This window comes from Oryx dammah, unplaced genomic scaffold (genome assembly GCF_014754425.2).
Source record: "Oryx dammah isolate SB20612 unplaced genomic scaffold, SCBI_Odam_1.1 HiC_scaffold_18, whole genome shotgun sequence".
NCBI lineage: Eukaryota > Metazoa > Chordata > Mammalia > Artiodactyla > Bovidae > Oryx > Oryx dammah.
This window is the reverse complement of record NW_024070202.1, coordinates 13,746,888-13,772,117: the sequence shown is the minus strand read 5'-3', so window position 1 is coordinate 13,772,117 and position 25,230 is coordinate 13,746,888. Positions and strand designations below refer to the sequence as shown.

The window sequence follows — 25,230 nt, the reverse complement described above, 5'->3', positions numbered from 1 at the left end:
CACACACGACCGAGCGTGCTTATAGACCACCCATGCGCCGGCTGGCAGGAAGTGGCTGGGTACACCCCTGTCTGCATCAGCCTCTGCACAACTGTGCCCTGCATGCTCTCTTGTTCGGATGTAAGAGGAGATTCAAGAGGAGAGAACACTCGCCCACTTTGTGGCTGTTGACAGTCTGGTTGTGGGGGATTACATTCCTCTTCAGTGTTCTGTTCCCCAGCATGATTACATGGGGCTCTTCACATCATCCGCTTCACTGCTCTGCCGGGAACACTCTCTTCTCCCCTCCCTTTCTCTAATCCCAGTCTTCTAAGACACCCTGTCCAACCAGAGGCACAGACTCCGATCTCCACTGAACCCTGAAAGCACTTGCTATCAGCCCTACGTTATTCAGCACTTAGAACCTCTTGTCTGACTTTTCAGCCCGCCAGGCTTATCTGTCCCTGGGAATCCTCAGGCAAGAATACTGGAGTGGGTTGCCGTGCCCTCCTCCAGGGAATCTTCCTGACCCAGGGATCAAACCTGCATCTCTTAAGTCTCCTGCATTGACAGGCGGGTTCTTTACCACTAGCACCACCCAGGAAGCTTGATGTTATGAGGGTGCAATAAAATAATGCCTTCAGAGTAGCTGGCACAGTGCCTAGCATATAAGAAGCACAAATTGAAAGCTAGCCATGGGGACTTTCCTGGTGATTCAGTGGTTGAGAATCTGCCTTCCGATACAGGGGATGTGGGTTCAATCCCTGGTTGGAGCACTAAGATCCCATGTGCCTGGGAGCAACTAAGCCCACGTGTTGTAACTCAAGACGCCTGTGTGCCTCAACTACTGAGCCTGCGCCCACGCTCTGCAACAAGAGAAGCCTGAGCATTGTAGCTAGACACAAGCCGGGGCACCACAGTGAAGACCCAGTGAAGCCACAATGGAAAAAAAGAGAAAGAAGCTAGCCATGATTACTAGTCCCAATAAAAGCACAGATTAAAAGAAAGAAGATGTGCTGTGTATAAGTGCCCAGGATTTATCATTCCTAGCTCCCTCATTGCCGTTATATCACTGTCATTACAGGAGGGAACATGGCATGACCACCCAGAACACAGGCTCGTGAGTTAGATCACCTGAGTTCATATCCTTCCCTCGCCACAGTTCAGCTGTGTGCCTCGACGTGCATGATGTAACTTCTCACTGCCGGGTAAATGACACACTAAGTGAGTTGGCCATTCAGCAAACTGGCTTTTGCTAAATCTGCCTGCTTTCCCTAGGAACGTCACACTAGGGAGTTGAGTGCTTTCATTAAGAGTGCTACACTAGGGAGTTCAGTTTGCTTTTATTTTTTTTTCTCTTACAGGCAACAGGGAGTTTTAATCCAGGGAGTGAAGTGATCAGATCCGTATTTTAGAAAGATTATTTGGCTAGATGTCCAGATAGAAAATGACAGGTGGACAAGTTTGGGTGTAGAAAGACCATGAGAAGATTAGCAATACTACAGGTGTAAGAGAATGAATACAGGAGTAGAGAAATGGACAGTCCTCGTGACAGAGTAAGCCTGGGAGATAAAGGAGAGGAAGTTTTTAATGTTAATGATGAAAGGTTTTTTTAGGCCTTTGAGTATGTTGTGATGGCTTTAACACAGAATTGTTGTTTTTGTTCAGTTGCTAAGTTATGTCTAACGCTTTGTGACCCCATGAACTTCAGCATGCCAGGCCTCTCTGTCCTACACTACCTCCTAAACTCATGTCTGTTGAGTTGGTGACGCCATCCAACCATCTCATCCTCTGTCACCCCCTTCTCCTCCTGCCCTCAATCTTTCCCAGCACCAGGGTCTTTTCCAATGAGTCAGCTCTTTGCATCAGGTGGCCAAAGTATTAGAGCTTCAGCTTCAGCATCAATCCTTCCAGTAAATATTCAGGGTTTAGAGTAGGCAAAAAAGGACTTTAGATGTGTGGAAATAATGAGTTAGTGATGAGTCTGCCATTCTATGGGACACCTGAATGGATCTGTCTCTCTGGGGTGTAAAGTGGAATTCAGGAGGGATTTTCGGTGGGGATAGAAAAAGGCTGCCCATGTGATGGCTGAATCAACAGCAGTGGAAGAGATCTCTTCCTACAGACAGCATGTCCAGAAGAGAGAATGAGAGCATGACCAGGAGGATCACAGGGGTAGAAGAGGGAAAAATAAGTCTTAGAGGAGTTCAAGAACTAGAAGAGAGTTGAGTTGTAGAACTCAGTGGAAGGAGAATATTTTTAGAAGTTTGAGAGAGTCAACAAAGCTGGGTGACAAAGAGGTCAGGGTAGATGAATGCTTAAACATATCCACAGGATCTGACAAATCACTGGCGACCTTAGTGAGAGTGGTTTCATGGAAAGAATGGCCTGGCTCCTGGGCTGGTACCTGGCACAGAGTAAGTACTCAATGGAAATGAATAACAGAGTGCAAATTTAAACTGAAACTTCAGCAAAATGAGAAAGAAAACCATAAGCATACAAGAAAACTGTGGGTCAGTGAACACATCCAAAGTAGCGAGGCAATTCTCTCTTATTTGTTGTAATACAAATGCCAAGAGAACAAAAGTCCAGTTTGTCCCAACCCAACAACAATTCTTACCTGGAGAGACCAGTCCATACAAGTGACGACTCGATGCTTGGACCAATGCTCATCGTAGAACTGACGATTAAAAGAAAGGTTGGCTCCAGCCTGGACGTCCCTAGGAGGGTTTAAAGATCAAAGGCAAAATAAGATGCTTCAAAATGAGATTCCATCTCTACTGCTCATATTGAAAGAACGAAATGGCAAGAGTATGGCACACAATACTCTGAAGCCAAAGCATCAATTTAGAGAGCAAATGCTGATCATAAATGACCACTAAAGGCGGTTTCCTTCATGCAAAGTTCTCTCTTACCTGGCCCAGATGAGGTTTCCACATGTTGTTCCAAGCCTGGTGTGAAATGTCAAATTTATTTCAGGTTCCCATCCTGACCAGTTCTAAAGCATTCTCCTCCCCCTAAAAAGTTCTGCCTTGGAGCAGAGTTTACAAGAAATCTCCCAGCCTTCAAGGAAGCACAGCACACTGGGAGATTCTTTGACATCAGTGTCAACTTATCTGGCCTTAGACCAGAAGTGTACACATGTTTCACTTTACCTATAATTTCTGGTTTACTGCAGTGGGCTGCCTCCTTGTGCAATAGCAAGTGAAAAGTTGCACAGCAAGACAGGCTTGCTGGGGGGCGGGCAGGGTGAGGGATTCACCAAACATTGTAGATACTTAACATAGACCAAAATAGCATCCTGGTTGGGGAGGATTACACTTTGGCCAGTGTTGGTTTTGTTTTTTTTTTTTGGCTGATATTCAACTGGCCACAGACCATCCTCTGAAGAACTCTGCACTGATCATACATTTGCTCCACAAGACTGCCTGTTTAAGTTGGGTCATATTTGTTCTGTGTCAGCAGTTACTGGATCCACATAAAAAGATATCTAGACTCCTCGGGCCTCAGTTCAGGAATTCCTCCCCACTCACCTTATTTTCTGTTCTTTCTTCTGTTCTATTGCCTTGCACCCTGCACCACTTGTCTGACTGGGTGACTTGATCTCTGGCTAGGTATTTGGGTTCCACAGAGCTAACTTATTATGACTTTTTTTCCCCTAGCTAACTCTTCCTCAGCTCCACCACTGCAAACTCAGACAAGTAAGGATAGTGTCAGTCACTCAGTCGTGTCTGACTCTTTGCAACCCCACTGCTGTGGCCCGCCAGGCTCCTCTGTTGATGGGATTTCCCAGGCAAGAATACTGGAGTAGGTTGCCGTTTCCTCCTCCAGGGGATCTTCCCGACCCAGGGATCAAACCCACGTCTTTTGCATCTCCTGCGTTGGCAGGCGGGTTCTTCACCACGAGCGCCACCTGGGAAGCCCCAAGAGGTACATGCACCCAAGATAATACTGTGCCAGGCACCCAGAGGGAAACAGGACTCAGAATATTAAGTGAGCCAGAGAGTAATGGCTTTTTAAAATTAAACAAATATAACATGTATATTCAAACTGCTGTCTCTTTGATATAGTCTATCAATACTATCTAAGTTAAGAACACTTTCAGAACTCCCTTCCGAACCTGTTTACATGGCCTTGAGCATCTTCAGTGATGATAGGTTGGCCTTTGACAACGTATTTGAATTTTAGAAGTAGTAAAATGTCAGGTCTGATGAAAACGACAGGTGATCTCATCTTTTCATATTGTTCCTGGCCAAGAGAAATTGGTGGCTAAACAAATCAGTTCTGTCTCTTTACAAAGCTCATAAAGTGCCTCCTATTATCCACATGAAGATGGTTGACAATACACATGTTGACGTCACAGGGCAAGTTGTTTGGGGCCATAGTTTTATAGACAGGTTTTTTAATCTGTAAATATACGCCTGCACATGTGTTTCCTAAAAGGCATATATACATAATCTTACGGTATCAAGAGAGGAAAAAGTTGCCAGTCTCTGTTTGTTGCCTTGCACATCAGTTAAGGTTCTCCTGGATCTCATGTTTATTTTACTCAGCTTCCTGTTTGCTTAGACATCAAAACTAAATCTCCTGGATATAACGTAAATCTCCTCTTACTGCTTATAAGGATGTTTTCCCAGAGGACAATGTACATGACTCTACCAGTCTCTATCACCTGGACTGTCCCCCAGATATCAAGTTCAAAAGCATTTCACCAAAGCACATGATAATTACAGGGAAACTCTAAGCCACAAATCATAACCAAAGCCCTTAGCCAGAGCTGTTCAGCAAGATCAGCTCTGGAATTTCAGTCTCTTCTGATTTGTCAGGCTTGCAACCTGCCTACTCAAAACATAAATGAGTTCAGAAGCAACAGATAACTTATCACAGTATTTTTTTTTAACTGCACACAAGAAACTAACCCGTCTTTTTCCTCCAATTCTCGACCACTGTAGTCAAAGAAGATATCGGAGTCTTCTGCCAGGGCTCTCTCAATTACCCGTATTGTCCGATCAAAAAAGATGAGGAACTCCTCTGAGTGAAGGATCTGCTGTTTTTCTTCCTCTGTCAGCTCCCTTGGAGGAGCTTTTTCATGTAAAAGAGATCGTTGGGAAAGAAAAAAAAAACAAAAAGGATAATTAAAACATTTCAAGAGGAATCCAACTCTTGAAAGACACTGCTTATCAACAGAGAAATAGGACACAGTAAAATAAGCCATTGCTAACATTAATTCTAAATTACTCTTAAATTCACACCAAAGGTTTTTTGCAGATGTCTTCATTGCCAACTTTACAAAAAGATGTCATAAGAGTTGAAAAAATATTACAAATGAAGAAGACTGTGTGTTTTAACAATGAGTTCTGAATATTACTTTCTTTTGAACTGAACTTGAAAAACAGCTCAAATAGTACATAGTAGAGAAATTTGTAAAACCATGTATATTAGGTTGCAAAGCTATGGTTAAGCTGCACTTACCAAATAATTAAGAACTATCTATAATATGCTTCCCTGGTGGCTCAGAGGTTAAAGCGTCTGCCTGGAATGCGGGAGACCTGGGTTCAATCCCTGGGTCGGGAAGATCCCCTGGAGAAGGAAAATGGCAACCCACTCCAATACTCTTGCCTGGAGAATCCCATGGAGGGAGGAGCCCGGTAGGCTACAGTTCATGGGGTCGCAAAGAGTTGGCCACGACTGAGTGACTTCATTTTCACTTTCATAATACGATTCAGATACGATTCAGATAGCACTTTGCCTCTTTCTACTGATAAATTCATTTTATTTTAGATAGTTGCTTGGTAAAGTTGTTATATAAATTCCCCTCAAAAACTAAAGCATGTCCTTGCAAACCCACCTTTACCCAAGATATCTTCTGCTTTTAAACAAACACATGAAACAAATAAATGCTATAAGATATCTCACAATTGTTTTTATGCCTTACTTTCCAGCATGATTAATCATATAAAACTAAATCTGAAGATACGAAATGAGGCCAAGAGAGACTAAATAACTAGCAATATGTCACAGTGTCTGAAAGCCAGCTCACCTCGGAGTCAGGATTAGGTTACAGAAACTGTTCCTTCAGTAGCAAAGTTTACATAAACCTATAAACGAAGCATTAGGAACTCCTCCAGAATGAGAAATCCCTAAGGGCAGAAACTGTCAGCTGAACCTTTGTGGCTCTTTAGGAACTCCATTTCAACTTCCGTGTAAAGAGACTTCAATAAGTGTTTGATGGATTATTCTTCCAGTAGGATCAGAAGCTCCTGAAGTTTAAACTTCAGGAGGAGGGCAGTGCATTAAAGGTCCCTGGGTGGAATCACTCACCCACAGGCTTACCCAAACACTACCACAGCCATCCCCATAACTAGGACCAATGTCCACCTGGCTACATGATCAGAGGAATCATGTAGGTGCAGTCACCTGCAGCATAAGGCTTTATGGAAGAGTTATCTGACTTGAGTAATGGTATCTTGAAGCCACTGCCTTGAACAAGGACCTACTGTATAGCACAGGGAGCTGTGCTCAATATTATGGAACAACCTAAATGGGCAAACATCTGAACAAGAATAGATACATGTATATGCATAAAGGAATCACTTCACTGTAGACCTGAAACTAATACACCACTGTTAATTAAGTACACTCCAACATAAAAAGTGATTCCCTGAAAAAAAACGGGGAGACCAATTGGGAAGATATGGTAATAGTTCAGAAAAGAAACAATGGGGGTGTAAGCTTAACCAGTGAAAGTAAGGACGGAAAGAGAGCAGATTCTTGTACAATTTATAAGAACTGGTGACCCACTGGATAAGAGAAATAAAAGAAGGGGCAGGGAAGTCTTTTTGCAGAGCCATGGAAGATCTCAAACTTGTAATGTTCAGAATGTCTCCCCCATTCTGGCCTGCCCTCCTCTGCCCCAAATCAAAATGAAAGAGGGTCTAGACAGACTCCCAAAGTCTGTATTTGAACAAGAAGCTTGAATGATCATGACGTAGTTGGCTCACACCTTATAAAATGCTCTCCAGGTGATGTTATAACAAAAACATGATTCATCCACTAAGCAGAAGGTAATCTCCAAATACAGTTCACCCCAGCGATTCTAAGAGGCAGAAGGATTTCTTTGTTGCTGAAATCTCCAGAGCCCCAAATATGCCTGTGTATACTGGGACTCTATAAGAACCTCCATCAACATCTGCTGAGAAACGCTACACAGACAAGGGTTTGAGAAATAGTGAGGTAGGCTGTGTGTAAACCATTAATAACCAGAACTCTATAAAATCGACCTGGAATCCGAGAGCTACTATGCCATTTGCTAACTTGGATTCTTCAATCAATAAAAGCTCTCTAAGCAGCAGTGTTATCTATAAAATGAGGCAACGATACCCAAACTTTAAGTCTGCTTTAAGAGTTAAAAATAAACACACTAGCTAATAGTTGCATGCATTTGAAGTTGCTTCAGTCGTGTCCGACTCTTTGAACCCTATGGACTGTAGCCCACCAGGCTCTTCTGTTCAAGGGATTCTGCAGGCAAGAATACTGGAGTGGGTTGCCAGGCCCTCCTCCAGGGGATCTTCCTGACCCGGGGATTGAACCTGGGTCTCCTGCATCTCCCGCACTGCCGGTGAATTCTTTACCGCTGAGCCACTGGGGAAGCTCAGCAAATAGTTGAGTGTTCAATAATCAGTTGTTGTTGTTCAGTTGCTCAGTCATGTCCAACTCCTTGCAACCCCATGGACTGTAGCACACCAAGCCTCCCTGCCCCTCACTATCTCCCAGAGTCTGCCCAAGTTCATGTCCATGGAGTCGGTGATGCCATCCAACCATCTCATACTCTGCTGCCCTCTTCTCCTTTTGCCTTCAATCTCTGGTCACTCCTACTACATAAATAAGCATCACTAAACTAGAATACTACAAGGTCAAGAAGAATCTTTTATTTTAAAAAGCTTCATTTGACTTTAGTCACTGCTGATGAATGACTTGAAACACACTTGAAATTACTCAGAGAAATAGGAATTGTTTCCCTTTTATTCCTATTTTTATATTTTAAAAATATCTATTCCATTCTGCTTATCTTTTTGAGTTACTTTTATTCTACCTGTATCTTTCCTTACAGGTCCATTACTTTGAATAAAAAATAGTTCCTGTGTAATTTTCTGTAATTTTTCCCCCTGTAGTTTATTGTCATTTTGATCTCAGCTTTAAAGACATACAACTTCTTCTCTAAAAGAAACCTAAACGGCTGATCAAAAAGTGTATTTGCAGAAGCCAAGTTCAGGTAAGTGAAGCAGGAGCCTCTCCAGATATTATGTTTGACAATACAATATTTGGGTTGAAACTAAATTGCTACAGAACCAAAACAAAGAACATATTTTATATTAAGCTTTGATATCTAACAGAGATCAAATGACATGATTTGTTAGCACAAAATAACAGAGGAGTACTTTTTAAAAGTCATAAACAATATTCAACTTAGGAGTTAAATAGAGCCATAGTTATGTTTGATAAGACCCCAAACCTCTCATATTTGAGAATCTTTAAACTGATGTTTTATTACAATATAATGAAAACATAATGGACTATCCAGGAACCACAACCAATATCAGTATTCAGGAGATAAAACCTCTCCAGACACTGTATTTCACGAGAAGAAAATCAGTGTATTAATGGAGTCCATAAAATTTAAAATATAAGCATAAACAATTCGAACCAGAACAGTCTGACTCTAGGATAGACCTCAAATTCTTCCTTAAGTTTCCATTTCTTCAGTTTTCCCCTATCCCTGGAACCTAAAGAATTGTTTTCAACATCTTCACTGCATGAAAAGATGGGAATTAATTTAATAGCCACAGGCATGCCAGAGAAAAACAAGGACAACAGCAATGTTTGATTTTTCTTACAAATTAAGCAGAAAGTACTATTATAGCAGATTTTGTTGTTTGTTTTTGTAACATGGAGTATTTCTGCCAAGAGCTGACAATATTTTATGCATTTAAAGTGATCTTTCTTAAGAAATAAAGATTCTTCAGGAAAACTAGAACATGTGGATATTCCTTTCATATAATCCAAAGAACAGGACAAATTTCAAACTTACCAAACTTTACCTGAACAGTTACATCCAGCTTGAATAAGAAGTATGAAAACAAGGCACTGGACTCATAACATTCAAAGTTTAGAAAACTGCCCAATTTCTATGAATTCATAGCCTGAAAAATTAAACTTTAGTATGAATTTTATTTTAAGGTCAATTTTTTATTCTTTTTAATACTAAAATACTAATTTGTCTTGGTTTTGTATATGACAATACTTTTTTTTAATGTGTTTCTCATACTGATCCTATCCTATTTGCTGTGCTTTCTTGAGTTTTCTTATTGACCTGAATGTGCATTTTTTCAGTTTCTTTTTGATTTACTCTATTTACTGTACACTATATCTTTTGATATCTAGAGTTCCTGGTTTTTTTGTTCTCTGTAAAAATGTAAAATCCATAGTGAAATCCACAATTTATATTGAATATTATAAACCTCATTTTAGGTCAAAAGTAATTTTAAAAATCTCCATTTCAGAAATGCTTTTTTCAATGAGGTAGCTTTAAATTTCAATGTAGAAATTACATCTTTTAAATAGTTTTCAAAAATATATCCAAAAGCTTAAAAAATAAGTAAGTAAACCCACATAACTTAAATATTAAATCAGATTAAGTAGGCATGGTGGTTCTTAGAGAATTTTACAGTGAAATCAGTTCAAAAATGAGAGTAAGAAAAAACAAACTAAATAAAGAATGATGCCCTTCTCTGAAGTTAATGTGAGGTTTATGAGTTAATGTGCAATTACAAGAGCTAAGTTTCTGATTCTGTTGTTTTAAATTTCTAAACATGAAAATACTAGGACACTCACATACAGAAATTTCCTAAAATTTGATTAAAAGCTAAAAGGTACTTGCTGCTTTTCCCAACTCCTTTGTGAAAAAAAAAAAAAAGTGGGAAGAGTAATAAATTGAACCCACATTTCTTTACTGTTTAATGCATTTTGATGTCACATGGGCAAAAATGTCAAAAGCTAGTGAGCACGGATTTTTTTTTCCCCCATCTTCCCCTCAGCACTTTTTTTAAATTCTAAAAAAGGCCAGATTTCTCAAAAATGTGTTCCCTGGTTTAAAACCGTGTATGTCAAGTTTCAGCCCAGAGCAAATGTTTATGGCTAAGTAATAAATCCCTGAAATTCAGGGTTCCTATGGAAGTGCTGACACAGCCCTGCCTACCATGCAGCTGTGTGAATGGCGCCATGATCGTATCTGCTAGAGATTCTTTTAAAAGTTTGCAAAATACTATCTTGCTTAAAAAAAAAAAAATAGCCAGCAAGAGTTTGATGCCAACATAAACATGCTTTTAACCCATCATGTGCTAATGTGCAGAAAAGCCATTAATAGAGACTAAGACGCACGCATGGCAGTAGCAGGAAATGTACTTTCAAACTTCTTTTGGACTTTGAACAAGACTTTAATCAATTCCATGAAGCATGAGTAACAGTTAAAACTGGAGGGCGTTTTTGCTCCCAGAGAAGACAGTTTGGAGATTGGGGTTGGGGGACAGGAGGGAATCTGTGCCAAGACACACAAATATACCCCGGCTCCTTATCATTCAGTACATCTTAAGGATATTTGGGTAAAAAAAATAGTATTTTAGTAAACTCGGACTTATTTTATCTCTTGCTATGCCGGTGTTAATGATATTCTATTTACCAGCTTAAATATATACACATGTTCTTGAAAGGGAAAGTGTTGGTCTCTCGGTCATGTCCAACTCTTTGAGACCCATGGACTGTAGCTTCTTGTCCGTGGGATTCTCCAGGCAAGGAACTAGAGTGGGTATTCTCTTCTCCAGGGGATCGTCCCAGCCCGGGGACCGAATCCAGGGCTCCCACATTGCAGGCAGATTCTTTACCATCTAAGCCACCAGGGAAGCCTCTCCACATTCTTAGCAGGAGTTTAAATGTGAAATTGCTTCAATCAGATCCTTTGACAATCTCTGAGAAAAAGTAACTTGGGCCTTCTGTGAATGCCACTCTTAAAGATGCTGAATCTACTGCCTGTCTACAGCCACACCCTAGAATTTGGCAGTGAAGAGCCATCTCACTCATGCCTGGGCAGGCTGAGGTGGGTCCACATGGCCAGGTCACACCCACTCTTACAAAGTCCGGGCGACAACCACGTGTGCCAGAGTCACAGGCAAATGGAAAATTTAAAACCTGATGTATGACAGAAAGCAAACCAATACGGCAAAGCAACCATCAATTAAAAATAAATAAATATAAAAATAAACTGAGCTTCTAATTAGACTTTTGTTGCTCTAAGCTTGGGACACTTAGTAGGAAATACACAAGAGTCCACCCCCACAGACACTCCACTTCTCAGTAAGAATAACAATCTCAAATCCTCTTTTTCTCCTTAGGCTGGAAATCTCCAAATGCACACAAAATTAGACTTTTAAGGACATCAGCTATAGTATTTCTGGCCTACGCCTTTCTATTCTTTTTACATTCCTGCTTTCTTGTGTTTTGAAACCCAGTACTATTACGGGAGGAGGGCACCATGGGGAGGTGTATAGGCTTTGGCGTCAGCTCCAAGCAGAGGCCAGGTACCTATACATTATGTATACAGGGTATGTTTTTAAACCTCTCTTTTCCTATTTCTCTATCTATAAGATAGAGACAATAAGGAACCCAGTTTATATTGCTTCAAAAGGGTGTTTGCAAAGGGTGCATAATATCTTTGGAGTGTTAAGGACACAGCCAAACACCTAGCAAGCCCTTACTAAATATTAGTCGTCGTTATCCTGGAGCAAATAGAGGCTGCTCCTGATCTGGGCAGAGCATAGAGAAGACATTTATAGCACAGTCAATAGTGATGATTGGGCTTCCCAGGTGGCGCTAGTGGTAAAGAGTCTGCCTGCCAACGCAGGAGACGGAAGAGACGCTGGTTCGATCCCTGGGTCAGGAAATCCCCTGGAGGAGGGCATGGCAGCCCACTCCAGTATTCTTGCCTGGAGAATCCCATGGACAGAGGAGCCTGGCGGGCTGCAGTCCACAGGGTCGCACAGAGTCAGACACAACGGAAGCAACTTAGCACGCATGCACCATAGTGATGATCATGGCTAATGTTTCTCTATAGCACACAAGCATAAACCTCAGAATTTGCTGACAAAACCATTATATCTGCTTCTTTCCTTTCCTGTTATCATTGGGAACATACGGTGGAGTCAATGGAGTCAACTAGGTAACATGTCAATTGATAACAAGTATCTTGTTTTACTGCTATTTAGTAATAATTTTACAGGAATTTTAAAGGAACTGGACTTGTTGCTGGAATTGTGGATGACCTGTATTTTATTTGTTTCTGTCAGTCAAAAACTAAAGGAACTCAGTTTATATTGCTACATGTAATGTACTAAACAATCCCAGAAAACCTTCCATTCTGGAGGCATATATTAAATTTTTTACTTACCTCTATACCCCCTTATGTTGGTTACAAAAACAAAAACAATAAAACAATGACTCGATTTCTCTCCCACACCGTACCTTCCTTCACCTCCTGCTTTTTGTCTTCATTTTCCTGTTCTGAATCCTGGCCCCCTTTAGGTTCCACCATTTCCTCATCATCCTCATCCTCTAGAACAAAGAAAGAGAAAAATGCATTATATACTTGCCTTCCAATCAAAACCTCTGGTTGCTGGTGGGAGGTAGGGGCAGAGGGTAAAGTTCTAATCATTCAGGGCAACTTCTAAGTAAATCAGTCCACGATGGATGCCCAAGATATGTGCTCATGAATATATGGATACATTATCTCCAGAAGGGGTCTCTTTGAAAGTCCCCCCACCGTGCTGCTGAGAAACCACTCCAAGTCAGCACCTGCTCCATCTATCCCCAGGCCCCCCCGCCACACGGGATGTCTTGGAATTGCGTTTCTGACCTCTGAAGCGTCTTCGGAGATGGGCCAGAACAGATCTTAAACTGTTTCCACCTGCGGCACATTCTCCGCAGGGGACACCTGCTGTACAGACCACTCATTTCCAGTTTCATCCTCACCCTGTTGATTTGGTTTTGACCTACAGGAAAGGGTTAAATACAGGTCTGACCCCAGGTCAAATGCCATTGGCAAGGAAATAACCAGGATAGGGCCCCCCAAAGTCATTGCCATTGACCTGGGAGAAAACTACTGACCTGAAATGGCATTTACACATTCAGAGCAACTCGTGCATTAATGTGAATTTAATGAGTGCTAACAAATGGTACCAGTCAGCCACCACCACCAGATGTTCCAGTGCCCTTCCTGCCCTATGCAAATGTGCATCCCTTGTGTCTCTTCCCCCTAAAACTGCCTTTCTTGGAGATCCCTTCCATTGCAGAGTGCTTGAAACCATCAGTCACAGGGTAGAGGGTCGGGGGGACAAGACAAAGTATCACGACAAAGTCCAACTTACAGGAATAAGACAATATAAACAATTAAAACTCGCTTCTGTGTTTTTTAAATATATTACCTTCACTCTTCAGTATCATATTCACCATAAGTTACTGCTTCCATTGGCTCAAGTGGAATGTAAAAGAAATGCCTTCACTTTCTCCACACCCCCTCACTCACTCATATATTCAGTCATTCAACAAATATTTGCAGACTTTCTATACATTCAAAGCTCTTTAGAGAGTCCCATTTCCATCACAACAAATCCTGAAAATTTATAACAACTCAAACTTTCCGCTCCAACCATTTAGAGAATGTATTATATAATGCACATTTAAATGCCCAAACAAATGTAGCCTGAAAATCAACTCCAAAAGTTCTGCTGTATTAAGCAAGTGGTTTGTGGAGGGAATATCCATTTTTAAAATATGGATGTGTGAAGTACAGTATTATAATTTAGATACTGGAAATATCTCATGCAAATTTTCAATAGAATACAGTAGTCTAGATTATGGAACCAACCTCATTACTTTATAATCACACTATATACATATCAAAAAGAAAGTAAGATGCCTTTGAGGGAAACTCATTTATTATTAACACATTAACACATTTATTACTAATACATTATTACTAACACATACCTGTGAGACAAAGCCATTCACTTAAAATTTTGATAAGTACACTGAGTTACCGAGATATTCAGACATGTTAAACTATAAATAACACACCTACATCTTAATATGTAAAGATATTACCGCTACCTGTCTGTTAAAAACCAGCTTGGAAAGTCCTGAGCAAAATATTCACCTTGACGTGTTATATTTTCCTGAGCCAAAGATCAAACACAAAGCCCTAGGAGGCGCTAGCAGGAAGTTTCTCTTCTGGTAAACCTTGGATGGAGAGGCAGTTTTCAAAAGACCAATAAGCTGGGAAGCAGCTTTATCTCTGAACCTTCTAGAGACCTTTATCAAGTCCAGTGGGTCCCGGAGCCATTCCCTGGAACTTATTAAATACAAGTAAAATACAACAGATATGAAGGTGCCAAATCCCATGTTACGGGTTGAATTGTGTCCCCCTCACCAAATTTGTATGTTGACTTCCAAACCTCCAGGACTTCAGAATGTTGATCTTATTTGGAATTAGTGTCCCTGCAGGTATATTAGTTCAGATGAGGTTGTGCTAGAGTAGTGAGGGCACCGGACCCAGCACGACCAGTGTCTTCATAAATGAGGGGAGATTTAAACCGATTGACACACAGGGAGAACGCCATTGGGGAAGAAGGCGAAGACTAGAGGGCTGCCTCTACAAGCCGAGAAGCGCCGAAGTCAGCCAGCAAACCAGCGACACAGAACAGATTCTCCCTCACAGCCGTCAGAACCAACTGGCCAACACCTTGATCCTGAAATTCTAGCTTCCAGAACTGTGAGACTTTCATTTAAACTGCTCAGTTTATGGGACATTGTTATGGCAGCCCTAGCAAACTAATAAAGCCAGTGACGTGCCTTAACTTCTATGGTTTTATAATCTAGTAGAAGAGATAATGAGACACACAATTGTGGTTGTTCAGTCACCAAGTCTTGTCTGACTCTTTGTGACCCCATGGACTGCAGCACAGTAGGCTTCCCTGTCCTTCATCATCTCCCTGAGTTTGTTCAAACTCATGCCCACTGAGTCAGTGAGGCTATCCAACCATCTCATCCTCTGTTGTCCCCTTCTCCTCTTGCCCTCCAGTATCAGGGTCTTTTCCAATGAGGATTGGAAAAGGATTGGAGCTTCAGCTCCAGCATCAGTTCTTCCAATGAATATTCAGCACCGATCTCCTTTAGGATGGAGTGGTTGGATCTCCTTGCAGTCCAAGGGACTCTCAAAAGTTTTCTCCAACACCACAGTTCAAAAGCATTAATTCTTCAGTGCTTGGCTTTCTTCATGGTCCAACTCTCACATCATACATGACTACGGGAAAAACCATAGCTTTGACTATATGGACCTTTGTCAGCAAAGTGATGTCTCTGCCTTTTAATACTCTGTCTAGGTTTATCATAGCTTTTCTTTCAAGGAGCAAGCATTTTTAATTTCGTGGCTGCCATCACTGTCTGCATTGAGTTTGGAGCCCAAGAATATGAAATCTGACACTTTCCACTTTCCCCCCATATATTTGCACAATAATCACACCTAAAGCAGTGATGAATGCTTTACTTGCATCATATAATTTACGTATCAGAACTTGGTACCACCAACCTAATTTAATAGATGAGGAGACAGAGTAATTTCCCCCCAAATCTTCCAACCATGTCAAGCTTCATGTTCTACCTGGTTCTGTGTGTAACAGGGTCTCTGATCTTTAACCATTAGGGGCACTGCCTCCCTACCCGTAGCTGTCATGAAACAAATGTCATGGAGAAACTTCTGAAGCACAGAAGGTATGCTGCTCAGCTGCAACGCAAGCAGGGGTGTGTGGAGGCTCTTGAGGTGGACATCACATGGAGAGCTCTTTCAACTTCCAGAGGTCACCACACACAGTACACAGGGCGTGTATATCAAGACTATGAGGGTGGAACTTGCTTAGCTGTGTCCAACTCTTTGGGACCCTATGGACTGTAGCCTGCCAGGCTCTTCTGTCCATGGGATTCTCCAGGCAAGAATATTGGAGTGGGTTGCCATTTCTTCCTCCAGGGGATCTTCCCAACCCATGTTATCCATCCACACTGTATTCTTACTTACTCTGTGGAATCCACTCTCCTGAGACCTGAATTCAGCAATACTTACTACAGACCTTGCTGTATTCCTTCAGACAGATTTACAACCTGGATGGTAGGGGCATTTCAAGGCACGTAATCAGTCTGGGTCCAAGGCTAGAGTCTACCACTTGCTAGCCCCTCACTTAGCATAATTCATAGGAACTCTCTGAGGCCCTTTCCGTCATTTGCTGAATTGGGATAATAACCTTTTCTCAAAATACAAATTTATCACAAGAATACACAGATAAAATTATTAATGTGAAATTGCTTTTTAAACCACCAAGAGAGCTGCAAATATCCATACAGAGAAATCTACAAACAAGCGTTGCCTAAGCTTTTATGTCAGCAAACATTTAGTGAGCACTCAGAGTGTATCATGTACCAGGCACAGGACAGGGACCCTCCCCCGCAAAACAAATCTGTGCTCATGCCATGGTGCTTCCATGAATGAGCAGAAAGAAGCTGAAAGCAAATAAATAAACAAAACATACACTGAGTCAGGAAACTAGGACAGAGACAGAGAACGCTGGGAAGGGGCACTGGGCATGCTGATCAGGGGAGGAAGAGGCAAATTTTTAAACAACGTGCTCAAGAAAGGCCACACTGAGCAAAAACTTAAAGGTGTCCAGGACTGAGAAGTAAAAATTTCAGGGAAGTAAATCCAATAACCAATAGGTTCTTCCACCTCCCTCCATAGACCCAAACGGGAGAACAGCTCAAGTTCTAAATTACTTTAGTCTTAGTTCCACTGAATATAGAAAAACAACTGTGCTTTTATTAGAATCACCGAGTTGTTTTTTTCTTTCATTAAGAAGAAAATTATTATTATTATTTCTTTTTGAAAGCAATGCTCTTTTATGGGTGGACATTTTTCACATTATTTAAAGAGGTTTTAAAAAGCAAAGCAAAAGCAAGTCTTTTGACCTAATTTTGGAGAACCACCTAGTCTTTACATTCACTTTTTTAGTTCTTAAAATGAAGTCAGTTTCATCAAATGACTTTGCGCTAGACAGCCTTAAACAACATCAAGCTCCTATCTTTCGCAGACACAAGGATTTTTAAACACTGACTCCTGAAAGAATTAAAAAGAAACATCATGACAGAAAGTGGCCACTTAGAGCTTTTTGGAAATACATTATTCTGTAAGGGCCTGTTTATAAAAAGGGATAGGTTTGTAATAGAAGTGTGTTAGTTTATCTTTGAAGTAGGTGGGAAAATAGCAGGTTATCTAAGTCTTTAAAAAGAAAACACTTCCCCAGAGAATATGTTTTCAATGAGTTTTTAAAAACCCCAACAAATATTTATTGTGTTTATAATATGTGCAAAGTCCCATAATGAGATACGGTAAAAAAAAGAGAAATAAAAATTTTTTAAAACACAGTACTGTTTTAAAGTGGTTATAAACCAGTTGTAGGCATTAATTTTCAATGGCCACAGAACTCTTTGTCTATCAGCTTTTTAAAGACAGAAAATGTTTTGGTGGATTTGTTAAGGAAATAAAACACAAGAGATGGGCTTTCTCTCTGCATACTGATATGTTTGCCTTGCTCAGCAAAGAGAGTATATTTTTCTTTAAGATTCTGGTTTCCTTTCTGGTGCAATTGGAATTACTTCTGTTGAAACCATTTTCAAAACAGTTAAATAACTTTAAAGAAAAGGATTTATGTAGAACTGCTACAGACTACTGATATATGAGTCGTGCCACGAGTTCATACCCAGCTACATTTCCTATGTGATTGGAGGGGGGGGGGGGCGGGAAATTACCACACATGTGCGGTCTCCTGTACCAGGTACAGGCGAGAAATTAAACTACTGGCAGAAGTTAATTACCTGTCAGTCTAAGAGACTAATTTCAAACAATGGCATCTTTTAGACATTATTTTATTCAGCACCTAAATTCTACCCTCTGCAGTTAGTTGTTGCTTTCTTTCTCTGTAGCTGGAAAAAAGTGGTAACTACTGTCCTCCTTCCTTAAGATATTCTTGAGGTCTAAACACAAGTAATTTGCACGTTCACCAAAACTGCACATAACACACTCAGTCCAGGGCCTGACCCTGTACATGAGCTCCGAAAAGGTAAGCTTCCTCCACTTGGTGGTGAAGAAGGAAGCCAGTGTCACCAACCTGAATATGCGACAGCTGTCTGACTGTTGAGCTGCTCTGATGGCCTTCCCTGGTGGCTCAGATGGTAAAGAACCTGCCTGCAATGCAGGAGACCTGGGTTCAATCCCTGGGTCGGGAAGAGTCCTACAGAAGGAAATGGCTACCCACTCCAGTACTCTTGCCTGGAGAAGACAGAGGAGTCGCAAAGAGTTGGACACAACTGAGTGACTAACACTTTAACTTTCTGATGACCTCACAAATCTGAGACTTTGGGACAGAAGTGCCGGGAGCCGTTTGTTATTGTTGGTAATACACCACCAAGACCCTTTTCTGTCTGGGGGTGGGGGTGGGGGCTTTCCTGGCAGCACTGCTGCATTGGTGACTTGCTGGGACCCCACTTTCTCATCCTGCAGCCCCAGAGAGACATTTCCTGCTCTCCATTTCCTGGTGACCAGCACACAGGCAGGATCTGGGCAGTCAGACTGAATGCTCCTAACTGGGCCTTTGTCTCTAGGGCCAAGAGGCAAAGCCAAGAGGACACCGAGGATAATGAGGGGCAACATGCAGCCAGCCAAGTCTGACATCCTGGCCAGACTGCTCCAGAGATCCAGGGTCTGGGTTCCCTTGGTCTTGCCCCTTTCCCAAGCCTGTTCCTTGGCCTCCTGTTGATTCTGTGAGCACCAGCTTTCCTTCCAATAAATCTTACTAGAAGTGATGTCAGCACCAAATTTCCTTCCAATAAATCCCCCTGGATTCAGGGCCTGCTGCTTGCAACCAGAACCCTGAGTGACACGGGGCAGCCCTCTGTGAAGAGGGCTTGTGTTTATGAGGTCAGTGGGTTCTTGCTTTCCCCAGCTCTCTCAGGACCTGCAAAACCCCAGGATAAGAGGTTCTGAGTGCCTGCCCCGAGTCCTTGATGCCCCGTTCCTGGCTTTTCACAAAGGGTCTGCGGCTTCATGGAAGACGGCTAAGTCTGGTCAGGGGGAGACAGACAGGAGGGAGCATAGTGGGCCATTTCACTCCATCCTTCTTGACTCCAAAGGGCACTCTGCTGCCGCCAAAAGGGGGACGTACAAAGTAATTACCGTAGGACTTCGAATCGAACAGGCCAAAGTCACATACTGCTAAGAAAACTGATCGCTGCTAATTAAACTCTAACACAGCATCAACTCTAATGTGAAAAATTGGGAATGTTGGAATTGATCAAATAATTAGTGGCGTAGAAATGAATAGAACACTAGCTTCCAAAAGATAAAAGGGATGATGGCAAGAACGTAGAATCAATTCTAAATCAAACTTACTACCATGTTACTGTTGGTGAAAAGACTCTGAGAAATAAAAAATGGGTCTTTCTTCATTTTTGTGTGTTTTACTTTTTTTTTCTTGGCCACACCACAGAGCATGCAGGATCTTAGTTCCCTGACCAGGGATTGAACCCATACCCCCTGCAGTGGAAGCATGGAGGTTAACCACTGGACCCCCAGGGAAGTCCCTGTTTTTTTGTGATTTAGATGTATTGCCCTTAACTTAATATCAAATGCCCTAGCCACTTTGATACAATTCTATGTATAGCCATTTCAGATAGGGATTCTTTTTATAATGTATTTTACATGTTCTATAGAAAACCAGAGTTAATCTCTAGAATTAAAATTTATTTATTAAAAATAATTTACCTTAATGATATTCTTTGCAGTTCTGTCTTTGGCCTCATCTTTTTTCGTGTCAGATGTCACTCTGGATAATATTTACATTTGTCTTTACTGGTGGCTCAGATGGTAAAGAATCTGCCTGCAATGCAGGAGACCCAGGTTTAATCCCTGGGTCGGGAAGATTCCTGTAGAAGGGAATGGCTACCTACTCCAGTATTCTTGCCTGGCTAATCCCATGGACAGAGGAGGCTGGTGGGATACAGTTCACGGAGTCAGAAAGAGTCAGACAGGACTGAGCAGCTAACATTTTCACATTTCACTTCCATCATCACTCATGAATGGGTATCTCCTGCCAATGTATCCCCTCTAGACTCCAGATTCTGTGTTGTACATTTCAACACGAATGTCCCCCAGTGTGTTCACACTCCACATATTCCAAGCAGAACCCCAACCTTCTGCTGAGAGCTCCTTTGACTACATTCTCCATTCCCCCGACCAACTGCACACCTTTCACATATGGGTTCACAATTAGATATCACAGTACTCACTTTAACTCTTCCAGCAGAGGTGGTAACAAGGGGTCTCTACATTTGTTCAATCCTTCCTCAAAAATCTGTCTTAAATCTGCCTCTGTCTTTTCTGCACTGCCCCGATCCAGGCCATTACCATCTCTCACCTGGAGTATTACAGTAGTATTTTGACTGGTCTCTCTAAAACTACAAGTCTTGCTCTGTGTTTCTAGTAGTTTCATTTTTATTTTTTAAAAAATACATCTATGTATCCTTTCCCCACCAAAAATATTCTATAGTTCCCTATACACTGCAGCATAAAACCCCACAACTTCTTATTTCTTCCACCTCAACCTGCACTCTGAGCAACGCACAATCACCCAAAACCCCAGTAGGTACATGCCTCAAAAGCTCTACACATTGTTTCTTTCTACCAGTCTCACACTTCCCTCCAGTGTCCAGGAGATGATTACTACTAATTCTTTATGATGCCACTCCAGAGCTGTAACACCTTGTCCCAAGCAGACCTATGGACACCGTCCATTGTTCTCTCTGGGATCTCCATGATAACACAGCCAAGAAACCACAGTTTTGGATTTATCTCCACAACCAGAAGAAAAGTCCCTCAAAGACCTACTCTTGATAGTACCATCAATGTCAAGTACAAACACTAGCAAAAGCAAGATGGGTGATGGTTCTGGAAAGCTAGTACGAACAACATCATATAGCTCCTTAAATGACAGAACCAGTTTGGACTTCTTTCTGGAGATCAGTATCCCCCTTTTGAATAAACATCTGTTTTCATTTCAGCGCTGAGTCATGTCCAACTCCTCTGACCCCATGGACTGTAGCCCACCAGGCTCCTCTGTCCATGGGATTTCCCAGGCGAGAATAATGGAGTGGGTTGCCATTTCCTTCTCCATGTGGATAAATATACATCTCATTTAACCCAAAAGTATTATTTAAATTTTCAAAAGGAATCCAAGACACTGGAAATGCCAAATATGGCTTTTGAAACCTCACTCCTCTCCTTCTTGGCCAGCTCTTTATGCATATTCTGATACACCTAAGGGGTGGCCTGACCCTTGATGAAAATTGTTGCTGCCACCCAACCCTGCTGAGAATCTGGAGGCATTTAAAAATGCAAGAGACAAGGTCTAATTTTATTTAAGAACACAGAGGTAGTATGGAGCTGGGAAGGGAGTGGGAGAGCCTGGAATGAGGGAGACAGTCAGAAGGTAAGCTATAGCCCTAATCCAAGCAGCAGATGATGAGAACTTGGCTGGGGATGGTTGACCGCCAGCAGGCGTGATGAGCTGAACTGTGAATGCACACATGTGTTTGCACAGCAGACAGTGAGGGCTCTCGTACAGAGCTCACTCAAGTCACCCTATCCTTGGACCGGCTTTGTGGATGGTTTGCCAACTTCACCGGGAGTCCAAAGAGAGCCACCTCCTGATACGTGTCACGGCGGCCAAAATAAAGTATAACATGCACCGCTGAATGCTTACACAAACCAAGGTGAGCGCCTTGGTGCTTTCAAAATATGCAGCAAAGACATATTTTGTGGGATTTTCAGTAAGCACTTTGTTAAATATACTACACGCTAATATTTAAAAAACCTTCGCTTTCTGGTCTAGAAAAATCTGGCCAGAGCAAAGAAAACATACATTTCTCATCATACAGAGCACTCCTGTTAACACTCTAGGCCACATCAGTTCTCTCCTAAGGCTCTAACATGACAGTACTTGGAAAGTTTACTTCCTGATGGAATGTCACACAAGGCCTTGCAAATGGGAGGAAATGAAGGAAAATATTTAAAGCGAGAGAGGAAGCCAGAGAAGAGTACTTTTTAGCAGCTGTTTCTGAAACCTATAACTGTACTGATACATGAAATGTGTGCAGCAAATATGGGCTGAATTGAGTGGACATGGATTAGTCAGCTTGCATACAAGGTCAGAGACCAGGACGAGACTTCCCTTCTAGAGCTGTCCAGGCGGGAGCCCAGGGATAACCTCAGCATTTGATGTTTGGGGCTGGGAAAACTTGATTGATCTCTATTTCCATACATTTTCCTCTTTAAAAACCATCAATGGCTTTCTATTTCCTAGATGAGCTCAGTGTTGAAGGCTCATGACTAGCTAACTTCAACTGAATTCTCCAGCACTATTCAGAACAGAAGAGTCCTTGATTCATCTGTACATGCAATTTGTTGCCAGAAACCACCCCCATCTTTCCTCTCTTGATTCTTTTATACTTTTCAGGCTCCCATCTCCTAAGCTTCCACAGGAAGTCATGGAGTCTTCAGCCATGATCAACTGGATGAGCTAATTCATACTAACAGACTAGAGAATGGTCACCCCAGTGAATTAATCTCTAATGGCAACCTGCAGTTCTTGCAGGACCTGGAAGGGAGAGAGATTTTGAAAGAGCCAAGCCATCCCTCAAAATAGTCCTCTGTTCTAGAGTCTTGGTAGCTGAAGCATTCATTGCACAACTCCAGAAAAAGCACTGCCATTGTACTCTGTGTGAACAGAGCCTCCTTGACTCATCCAGGGCACAGGCTCTACGTCTATTCTCGGCAGTTTTATTTGTATAGGGGTGCGTGCACGGGCGTACACACACAAACACACACACACATTCTGGGCAATAATTCAAAACACTTGAAAATGCAATTCTCGGCTTCTTGGAAGGGGAGAAGGGACTCCTAGCTTTCTTTTCCAGACTTACAGCCCTTTTGCAGCCCACTTTTGATTCTGGACAATCCCATGCCCTTCCCTTTGTTTCCTCCATCACTTCTAACGTGCAAACCTGTGCTTCCTCTTAACAGGAGCACGGCTTGTGGAAAAGAAAACTGAGGCTGCAAGGACAGAAACGTCATCATATCTAACTTTAAGTAGCAACCACAGATACGTCGCAGAAAAAGTAGACCCCAAGGCCTCCAGGTATTAAAATGGGTTACTGCGTTAACTAGTGAAGACAGAGTAAAATACGTAGATGCCATTTAGAAACATTATTTTGCTTGTAAAGGAACTGTAAGGAACAAATGGTGACATTTACTGTCAGAGAAGTTGTCACGTCGTCCATCCCTGCATGCAGAAGTCATCATGTTCTCTAGGATTCATCTCGTTTTTGTGCTTTTTTTGAGGGGGGGAGGTGTTTTTTGTTTTTAATTGAAGTATACTTGATTTCCAATGCTGAGTTAATTTCTGCTGTATACCAAAGTGAAGTGACTCAGCTGCACACATACGTACATTCTTTTTCATATTCTTTTCCATTCCAGTTTATCCCAGGACATTGAATATAGTTCCTGTGCAGGAGCACGTTGCTGTCCATCCATTCTATATGTAATCGCTTGTACAATTAAAAAGCCAAATTCACAGTCCAGCGCTCCCTGACCCCTCCGCACCCCCTTGGCAACCACAAGTCTGCTCTCTGTGTCCGTGAGTCTGTTTCTGCAGTCTTTTCGTTAATAGGATCAAATGGCGAACTCTGCCTCTTCGTATCCCCTTCACTCCCACCGCTCCCTCTGTCCTCTCTACTTCTCCACCTCCTTCTCTCTGGGAAAGGCCACCATGTGGCTTACTGTCAGGGTCTCCTCGCTGGCATTCTTAACTCTAGCTGCTCTCAATGCCTGCCCTTGCCACCAGCTCTTGAGAGTCCCCATGCCATGCAGAATACAAGCTGGATTCCTCGGCCTCATCTCCAAGTTTTCTAGGTAAGAAGACTTGAAGACTTCTGGCTCTAAAAGCACCTGTTTCCTGTTGACTTGCCTCCACCACACTCAGCCCCTCTCACCCCCATCCACGCACACACTTCTGTCACTGACCCTGCAACACTGTACAAACCACCACAGTCCATCTGTCCTTCAGTTCCCATGGCTCCCTCAGCCAGACTCTCTCCCTCCCTTCCCTCCTTCTTACAAAATACGAGCACCTAACATGTGTCAGGCACTATCTCAGGCGCCAGACATACAGCAGTGAGCAGAACAGATGAGACTTCCTGCCTTCATTGAGCTTGCATTCCAGAGGCAGGGACAGAGAACAAGATAAACAAGGAAAGCATAAAATAGGTTAGAGAGTTGCGAGCACTAAAGAGAACAGCAATACAGGCCAAGTGGTGAGTATCACAGTTTTACACACAGGTAGCTAGGGAGGTCCTTACTGAGAGGTGGCATTTGACAAGAAGACTCAAGGAACAAGCTCTGTGGGTAGCTGGGGAAGGCATTCTAGGTAGAAGAAGCAAAAACACAAGGGCAGGGTTTTGTCTGGAATGTTCAAGGCTTTGAATACCTTTGTATCTTCCCTGCATGTAAAATCCAGCTATACTTCAAGATCTGATTCAAATGACCCCAGCTCCCCAAATCCTTCCTGTTCACCCTTGTTAGAAGGGATGTCTTCCTCATTTAACCCTTCACAGCACTTGAGTTGAGACTGTCTTAACAATTTTCTTTAACCAGAAAGAACTGTCGTGTTTTAAAGTAGGACATTTATCATTCTCTATTTTATTCAGGAAATCAACTCTGAATATTCACTAGAAGGACTGATGCTAAAGCTGAAGCTCTAATACTTTGGCCACCTGATGAGAGGAGCCAACTCATTGGAAAAGACCCCGATGCTGGGAAAGATTGAGGGCAGAAGGAGAAGGGGACAACAGAGGATGAGATGGTTGGATGGCATCACCAACTCAATAGACATGAATTTGACCAAACTCTGGAAGATAGTGAAGGACAGGGGAGCCTGGTATGCTATAGCCCATGGGGTCATAAAGAGACTTAGCAACTGAACAACAACAAATTTC

At 42.2% G+C, this 25,230-nt stretch overlaps 1 protein-coding gene across 3 annotated transcripts in view; it reads right to left on the bottom strand.

The window, feature by feature from the left end:
- DYNC1I1 (dynein cytoplasmic 1 intermediate chain 1) overlaps window positions 1–25,230 on the bottom strand; it is a 402,011-nt gene that overhangs the window by 137,804 nt on the left and 238,977 nt on the right. For all 3 annotated transcript variants that reach the window (XM_040260479.1, XM_040260481.1, XM_040260482.1), the window contains 3 exons: window positions 12,550–12,639; window positions 4,899–5,061; window positions 2,600–2,699 (listed from right to left, as the gene is read on the bottom strand). In XM_040260479.1, the coding sequence (XP_040116413.1) occupies window positions 2,600–2,699; window positions 4,899–5,061; window positions 12,550–12,639 (353 nt within the window). The remainder of the gene's footprint in view (window positions 1–2,599; window positions 2,700–4,898; window positions 5,062–12,549; window positions 12,640–25,230) is intronic.